The sequence below is a fragment of the Magnolia sinica genome, chromosome 9 (genome assembly GCF_029962835.1).
Source record: "Magnolia sinica isolate HGM2019 chromosome 9, MsV1, whole genome shotgun sequence".
Lineage (NCBI taxonomy): Eukaryota > Viridiplantae > Streptophyta > Magnoliopsida > Magnoliales > Magnoliaceae > Magnolia > Magnolia sinica.
The window spans coordinates 13611796-13620948 of NC_080581.1; the positions used below are offsets into that span (position 1 = coordinate 13611796).

General features: G+C 39.6%; 1 protein-coding gene across 1 annotated transcript; it reads right to left on the reverse strand.

The window, feature by feature from the left end:
• Positions 1-1188: 1188 nt before the first annotated feature.
• LOC131256937 (hydrophobic protein OSR8-like) lies at positions 1189-3193 on the reverse strand. Its single transcript, XM_058258051.1, has 2 exons — positions 3047-3193; positions 1189-1831 (listed from the first exon to the last, which is right to left on the reverse strand). Exons 1-2 carry the CDS (start codon positions 3137-3139, stop codon positions 1691-1693), a joined length of 234 nt encoding a protein of 77 aa, XP_058114034.1. The 5' UTR covers positions 3140-3193; the 3' UTR covers positions 1189-1690.
• Between the last annotated feature and the right edge of the window lie 5960 nt (positions 3194-9153).

Genomic DNA, 9153 nt, shown 5'->3' on the forward strand with positions numbered 1-9153 from the left:
TACCATTTGCTGAGGCATTTTATCCTAGGTGATAGCACGTCGACGACCTTCTGCACCGGTTCAGCATACTAAAGGGCGCAAACTATCTTAAATATAGTAACCATGTACGCGCATCGACCCAACAACTATTTCAGATCATCGTCGATTGTGCTATTGCCATAATCACAAATCTCCAGTACAAGTGTGGTGTTCCTTTATTCCGTTTCATTATATTCGTATATTTCCCTTTCCATTGCTATAGTTCCAACAATGTTGTCTCTACCAGCTCATCTAACGAGCAGGAGACTAATTGATCTTGTCTATGCTTGCACACGACTCCCAGTAGATCCATTTAAATACATATTCATCTAATTTTGATAGCAAACAAATTTTCTTTTTGCAAGATCGATTAAAACCATTTTTAATATATAAATATTTTCTACAAATATTAGCAGTGAAAATCGAACCGTCTATTGAATCTAGACCCTTTACACATATCCAAACAACTATGCAATCCCATATATGGTGTTCCTCTAACACGCCTATATGGCTAAACTAAACTTAGCCACTTTCCTATAGTACATTTAACCTCGTCGGATCCATTAGCCATGACCTTCAAAATGCACACTAAAATAGTGCCACCTCATCATAATCTGACCAACAAAGAACACTAGGGTCATCTACAAGACAAGTAAGCTCACACAACAAACGGGTGAAATCGACCAATCGCTTGTAGGTCTCACAGCATGTGGGCTCAACCCACGAGGTTTTAAATCAGTGTATCAGGTACCATATCGTATCATTCACCACTGATATTGTCCTACATCAGCCTGTTTCACTCCAAAACGGGCCAATACAATTGTACAGTTCATGGGCAATATCGGTATGTATCGGGTGATACATACTATTTTCAGAAGAAACTTCAAACTTTGCAATCCACACATCAAAATTAATCTAAAGCTCACTGTACAAGTGATCATCACGCAAGATTTCCTTAATCATCTCAGGCTAGGTACGGTACTGATCAAGCTGATCTTAATGAGATCTCATCCTAATCTCCTCATGGACGAAGGTGGAGGTACATCTCTCACGTACTTGCATCTCATGACGCACTACTTCTATTGTGCACACCTGCACAATGTATACACTGTGCAAGAGCCGGACCTAACCTTTACATTGACTACTATAATTGGAAACACTATCGTAGCATCGACCGAACCAAGAATAATGTGTATACATTACTACTGAAAATGCATGATGCAATTACATGCACACATATCCATCCACATAACCAATAAAATCTAACAAATATAAAAACAAACGTGCCCAATAGGTCTGATAGGCCGCACATGATCTAAAAGATTCAATCCAAAAACAATGACATTGAAGGGCCCACCACAGATCACACATCCTAAAATAACCCCATTGAAATGACCACATACCAAGATGAATGACACAAGCTTATAATGGGATGGCCTTGATCATCAGATCATGGGAATTGGAGGCCATTTCTAATCCACGTTGGACCATTCTATCGAACCGTTTCTGGTGATCATATGTCAGCCCACTTGGGCTACAGGGTTTGCAGCCAATCATTGTTCCGTGACTATACATTGGAAATAGAAAACACTTAAAATCCACTCATTTGCATAATAGAAGTTGGAAAGAAACAAACCATTTCAAACAAGGAAAAAAGAGAAGTGGGCCATAGCTATGCTGCATAGACTGGCTGATAATCATTATATTCATCACGGTATCTGTCCCGATCTATGACGACGATCGCATAGATGGCGTAGATGATCCCAGGAATATACCCCAATAAAGTCAGGATCAAGCAGATTAAGAATTCACACTGGAAAAGAGAAAATTGTAATCATAGAAAATCAAAAATTAAAAATTGGGACCTGTAATTTAAACCCACACTAGTTAATAGATACACAACACTACTTTTGGTATGTCAACAGCGCAGATTTGTACAATTGCATTACAAAAATAAGAAAGAAAGGTGTATCTATCAATTAGAGTGAGCGTAGATGTCTTTGTAGGTTGAGCTTTAACCCACAACTCAGACATGTGGGGCCCTCTGTGATGTGTTCATGACATCCAATCCATCTATCAGGTGCATCACTCGTGTTCTCACCGGCGCCTGAAATTCGGCAATCCAAAAGTCAGGTGGGCCACACCACAACAAACGGTTTGGATGTGGACACCCGCTAACAAAAACCTTCTAGATTGTTTCCACGACCCGCCGAGTCTTGTGTATGCCATCCAATCCATTCAGAAGAAGCACCCCACTGGGATGAACAAACAGGACAAAAATCAGACCATTCCAAAGCTCAGGTGGACCATACCACTCGATTAAGGAATGATTTTGCATGATGCGGCCCACCTGAGTTTTGGGTCAACCTGATCTTTGGGGGACGCGGATTGCGTACTGAGTAAAGTCTGTGGGGTCTACCATGATTTAAATCTTTTATCCACTCCGTTCATCCATTTTAAAAGATAATTTTAGGGCTCTATCCCAAAAAAAAAAGTGCATCCAAATCTCAAGTGGACCTCACCACGGAAAACAGTGTGAATTGAAATTCTACCGTCCAAAATTTCTTGGTGCCACCGAACCTTTGGATCAATCTTTTATTTGTGTTTTCCCTTCATCTGTGTGATCTTATGAACATGACAAATAAACATCACTTTGGGCCCTAATAAGGTTTCAACGGTGGAAGTCATTATTCCCACTGTTTCCTGTGGTGTGGTCCACTTGAGCTTTGGGCATGCTTCAATTTTCGTCTCAACCGCTAAAATGAGCTGTAAAAACGGATGGACGGCGTGGATAATCCACGCACATTCACGGTAATCCCAACTGAGTTTACTCAGTACGATAAAAGCGTACTGAGTAACTCAGTATGCAATCCAATTTCATCTTTGGGATCTAAAAACACATGAGGTGGACAACACGATGGACGGATTGGATGCACACATCACGATGGACCCCAGACATTTTCAAAACTGTGTAATAGTTCAAAGGGAGAGAGAGAGAGAGAGAGAGAGAGAGAGAGAGAGAGCGTACGCTACAGCAGCCATGCCTGAGACAGACACCCAAAGGAGGGATCAAAATTGCAAGTAGGACTTCGAGAAAGAGGGAAGATCTGTTCGGACCCATCTCACCCACCCGACGAAACAGAGAGTCTTCTTTCTTTCATTCTTCTCATACTACTCCGATTTGGGTGTATTTATGTAGAACACAGCACCGAGGTCGGTACTGTCTTAGCGTGGCAAATTTCTGTCGGCCCCGCCGACGCGGTTTGGCTAGTGACGCCGCCACCAGCCAGGTTGCTAGTAGTCGGTGCTAGTTGTACCCCACTATGATGTATATGTTCTATCCACGCCGTCCATTAATTTTGAAAGATAATTTTAGATCATTATCCCAAAAATGAAGTATATATTAATCTTAGGTGGACCACACCATAGAAGACAGTAGTACTCAATAATGGTTATTAGACATCTAACTTGAAGATTAGGTCCTGCCGACTTGCATATATATATATATATACTCACATACAATTAGTTGGACGGTGCATTTTGGTTCAACTAGTTGATTAATTCAAGGACTAATTAATGCTATTTAATATCAAGACAGAAAAGTTATTCTAAGAGGAAAAGTAGCCCGCCATGGCGGCCCCACCATAGAGTTAAAGTGAAATCCAACCCAACCATCAAGTGAGTCACCCTATGTTAGAATGGTAGATTAAAAAATCAGCCTCATCTATGGTTCAAGTGGACCACATGATTGAAAACAGTGTATAAGGAAAACTCACCCTCTAAACTATTTTCATTGGTTTGGCCAACATGAATCACATATGCCCCTGTATGTTGAACATTAGGCATAGATTTTTAGTGTGTCATCTTAATGGTTGGAGTGGATTTTACATGCTTGTTGTGTTAAGCTTCGTAAAAATCAAGGGTGGACGTCTCTCCCAATGTTTCCATTGCTGGGGTTGAATCGAATCAAAGGTTAACATGGTTTTTTTGGCTCTAGGCTCATAACGGGATTACGCATCTAATGATTGGAGTGAATCTTACTTACATGTCATGGTGGGCCTATAAAAATAGGAGGGTGGTTGTCCGCGCTGGGGCACCACTCGATGAGTCACCAAGGTTGGTCATTTAGATAGACCTGCTACGGTGTTAATTTGGGAAGTGGATTGCGTACCGACTAACTCAATACCGTAAGCTTATGGAGTAAACTCTGTGGGATCTACTGTGATTTATGTATTATATCCCCTCCATCCATTAATTTTACTGGATAATTTTATATCTTGAGCTTAAAAATGAAGTATATCTAGACCTCAATTGGACCACACCACAGGAAACAGTTTGAATTGAACATCTATCATCAAAAATTTCTTGGGGGCCACAGAAGTTTTGAATCAAGCTCGTATTTGTGTTTTCCCTTAATCCATGTTTGTGTGATCTTATGAACAAGTTGGATGAGAAAAAACATCACTGTGGGCCCTATAAAGGTTTCAACGGTGGAAATCATTATTACAACTGTTTCCTATGGTATGGTCTACTTGATCTTTGGTTATGCTTAAATTTTGTTCTCAACCTTTAAAATAAGATGGAAAAATTGATGGACGATGTGGATAGACCAAATACATTCACGATAAGCTCAACAGACTTTACTCGGTTCAATAAGAGCTTATTGAGTAACTCAGTGCGCAATCCGATTTCCTTAATTTGAAATCTACTTCCACCATCAAGTGGATCACCCATGTTATATCAAGGGACTTTAAATCCTAATATGATTTATATGTTGTATCCATGCCATCCATACACATTTTCAAATCATTTTAGGTATAATTCAAAAAATGAGGCAGATCCAACGCCCAAGTGGACCACACAACAAGAAAAGTAGAGATTGAAGGCTTACCTTCAAATCTTCCTTGGGTTTCACATAAAGTTTTGGGTTAAGCTGATATTTGTATTTTCCCTTGTTATATCAAGGGACTTTAAATCCGCCCAACATGATTTGTACATTTTATCCATGCCGTCCATACATATTTTCAAATCATTTTAGGTATAATCCAAAAAATGAGGTAGATCCAACGCTCACGTGGATTGCATCACAAGAAAAGTAGAGATTGAAGGCTTACCTTCAAAAACTTCTTGGGTTTCACATAAGTTTTGGATCAAGCTAATATTTGTATTTTCCTTTCTTCATCTAGGTCTGTTTGACTTTATGAATAGGTTAGATGGCAAATAAACATTATGGTGGGCCTTAGGAAGGTGTCAATGCCGAGCATCATTGTACCCGATGTTTCTTTTGGTGGGGTTAACTTGAGCTTTGGATCAGCCTCAGTTTTAGGGCCATGCCTTCAAGTAATATAAGAAAATGGATGGATTGTGTGGATAAAACAAATACATCAGTTAGGCACACGTATCTTTGCCATCTATAAATGCACATGCCGTGTGGTACATGTTCCGGAAGGTATCGGTCTTTACTTGGAACTAGTATATTTTTTGGGAACCGGTGCGGGATGGACGCCAGCAGTGATATCCTACGGGGCCAGCGTTGATGTGTATGTGAGATCAAATCCGATCGTTATATGTGTAATCAGTCCGACCATTAGATGTGTAATCAAATCCAACCATTAGATGTGTAATACTATGGTAAGATAGTAGCCAAAAAATCAGAATAATATGTTATTAATTTAAGGCACACAAAGGAAAGTAGTTGGGAGAGAGACGTCCACCCTCGATTTTTACAAGGCCCACTATAATGTGTATGTAAAATCGATTACACCCATTATATGCGAAACCAAAAGATTGGCTTAAATGCTAAAAAATGAAGCTCACATGTGATTCAAGTGGGTCACATTTAGGGAATGGTGTAGTGGGTCAGATTTTTCGATAAAAATTTTCCAATATGTGTGGACCATCTGAAATAAAGATGGGCAGATTTTTTGGCCTTGGATCAAACAGAGGGTGACTCACCTGATGGTTGGGGTAGATTTTACTTTAACACCACATTGAGGCCCACCCAAGCTGGGTACTCCTTTTGTAAGGTAACCTCGTGCGGCTTCTCTCCACACGAGAGCATTTATTAACATTAGTTAATATGTAAGTTAGGATATGGATGTCAGGAGAAAATGGGATGAATTAGGAAGCTGCACACATGTAACGTATTTGTTCGGTGCAGTAAATGTATAAGAAATCTGGTCCATTAATTAGGTAGGATTTCTTTTAAACATGTGAATGACATAAATTATTATTTTTAATGATTAATGGTATGATATTTATTTACAAGAAAATGGAGCTATTAGAAATTCATTTTAGCCGTATATATTCCACTTATATATGTGGCTTCAGTGATGATGATCATATATTAAATTTTAGCAAATAAAATATAATTAGTAAGCCCTATTTAATGGACAGGGCAGATCTTTGACATATAATTTCTATCATACTTATGTAAAACTTGATATTACAGATCCTCACATGTAGTATATTACTTGGGATAGAAGAATAATTTTTTGCTATTTAAAACACAGCTCGTTGGACCAATTTGATTTGTCTAACTAGTTATGTGTGAGCATTACTCATATATATATATATATATATATATATATATATATATATATATATATATGGGAAAAGGTACCATGCGCTTGACCTCACGATTAACTCCCGTGAGGTCGAGCTGTGTGGGCCCCACCGTGATGCGTGTCGACCATCAACACCGTGCATTTGATGGGTACCCTCTAAATTATGGGATGTCCCAGAAATCAGCCGTATACGGAACTCAGGTGGGCCATACCATCTAAAATCATGTGAAACACCATTAAAATATATAAAAGCACTTGGTGGGGCCCACCTGAGTTTTGAATTCTGCTAAAACTTGGTCTGAACCCTCATGCAAGTGGGACACATATAATGGATGGGCTGGATTTGCAAACCACATCTCGGTGGGCCCAAAAAACTGATTATGAATGTTTTAATGGTGCACGGCCCCTCCCCACTTCTGTATGTGGTGTGGCCCACACAAGTCACGGATTGACTTGATTTTTGAGAACTAGGCCCATGATGGAATGGTGCATCTGACTGATGGGGTAGATTTTCGAAATGCATCACAGTGGGGCCCATACAGCTTGACCTCATGGGACAGACTCGTGAGGTTGAGCGCATAGTACCTTTTCCCTATATATATATATATATATATATATATATATATATATATATATATATATATATATATATATATATATATATAACAATGATTCTCATCGTTAAAACATTCCTAAGGCCACCATAATATTTTTTTTCCCAACCAATTTGTTCATAAGCTTTAAAAAAAAAAAAAGACTGGGACAAAGAGAAAAAACAAATATCATATTCATCCAAAACTTTTATGACTCCAAAAGGGTATTGACGGTCTCTACTACTTTTTGCAATGTGGTCCACTCGATCTTTGGATCTCTCTAATTTTGTAGGTTTAGCCTTACGATGAAATCGCCAGATGGAAGGACTGTTGGGATATAACACATACCTCATGATGGGACCCATGGAACATAGTGACATCAGCATACCAGTTAGATGGGTGATGTGTGGTACACTAGCCAATCCACTTCCATATCCACACCTTCCATCTATTTTCATACCGTCTATTTTCATAGATGACTTTAGACCATGAGGCATACCGAAAACTCAAGTGGACCATACCGCAAAAGTAGTGAGGACAATGCAGGTCACTGGTGAAACCTTCCTAGGGCCCACCATGGTGTTTGTTTGCCATCCAACATGTTCATAAGGTCAATGGGGTCCAAGTTTAATGTACAAATCAATTTGAAGGGCCCACCAATTGATGTTTTAATAGCATCCAATCCATCCACCGTGAGCGGCCCCTAAAACTCCTTGGATCCCAAATTCAGGTTGAAATAAATGTGAGGCAGAACATGTAAAATCTTGCCTGAAACTTCCAAAATCACGTGTTCTGTCATGTGTGGCCCACCTCAGTTTTGGAAGGGAGGGATTCTTTGGGTTTCCATTTATACCGGTCGGATTCATCCCATGAACGGATTAGATCAAACTTAAAAATACCGTGGACCCCACATGAAGAGGTGGGCATTGAGTTGAGTTGAGTCGAGTCAAGGTGGGCCAAGCTCCGCTCGACTTGTCCATGTTATACTCGAGTTCGAGCTTAAGCTCAACATTGAAGCTAAGCTTGTTTGCCAAATCTATCGAGTCAAGTTCAAGTTGAGCTACTGATTCGAGTCGAGTTTACTTCGAGTCGAGCTCGAGCTTGTTGGGTGAGAGAGTAATGGATTTTGTTCTTGTTCCTCCTCCATTGATGAAAATTTAAAAAATCTTAAAAGAATCAAAACAAAACCCAATGAAAAAATCAAACAAAGCTTCGAATCGGATGAGGAAACCTGTAAGAACCGATCTGTTCTTGATCTTCTTCCGCCAGTAGAAATCCAAGCACTAAAAAAGAAATAGATCAAAAATCCAAGTAAAGAGCTCTAGCCAATCAGATCATCAGATTTTCTTGAAGCTCTAACAAATCTGAGAAGAACTCATCTCGGATTTATTGGGTTTCTTGCCCAAGAAGTAGATCTCTAGAAATTGAAATCATATTATTGTGGAGCTAAAATGAAAACTGGCGGTGGTGGTCTAGGCGGGCGAGCGTGCGGCTGGCAACGGGTAAAGAAAGAGAAGAAAGGGAAAGGGGGTGCGTGCAATCGGGCAGAGACTCTAAGGTTTTTTTCTTTTTCTTTTTTTAAAAAAAAAGTTAAAACTTAAAAGTTATATTAATATAATATATATAATATTTAATATTTAATATATTTATTAATCGAGCCAAGTCGAGTTCGAGTTCGAGCTTTAAGTCGTGCTTGAGTTCGAGTCGAGTCGAGTTAAAATGCCCCCTGGTTGAACTCGGCTTGAACTCAACTCAAGCTTCAAATGATTAGCTTGACTCGGCCCGAATCGGTCATTCAAGCCGAGTCAATCCAAGCTGACTCGAGTTGAGTCGAGCGAGTTTTTCAAGCTAGCTCGACTCGTGAACAGCCCTACCCACATGCAATCTGGAAGGTTTTTAATGGTGGGCTTCCCTGTCCCAACTGTTTCCTGCAATGTGGCCAACCTGATTATGGAATCAGATGGGGTCAACAAAAA

Bases quoted from the DNA above. Each gene is read 5' to 3' on its own strand.
- LOC131256937 (XM_058258051.1), bottom strand. From the start codon at position 3,139: ATGGGTCCGAACAGATCTTCCCTCTTTCTCGAAGTCCTACTTGCAATT. The intron at 1,832-3,046 runs GTACGCTCTCTC...TCTCTTTTCCAG, and splicing joins TCAGGCATGGCTGCTGTAGC to TGTGAATTCTTAATCTGCTT.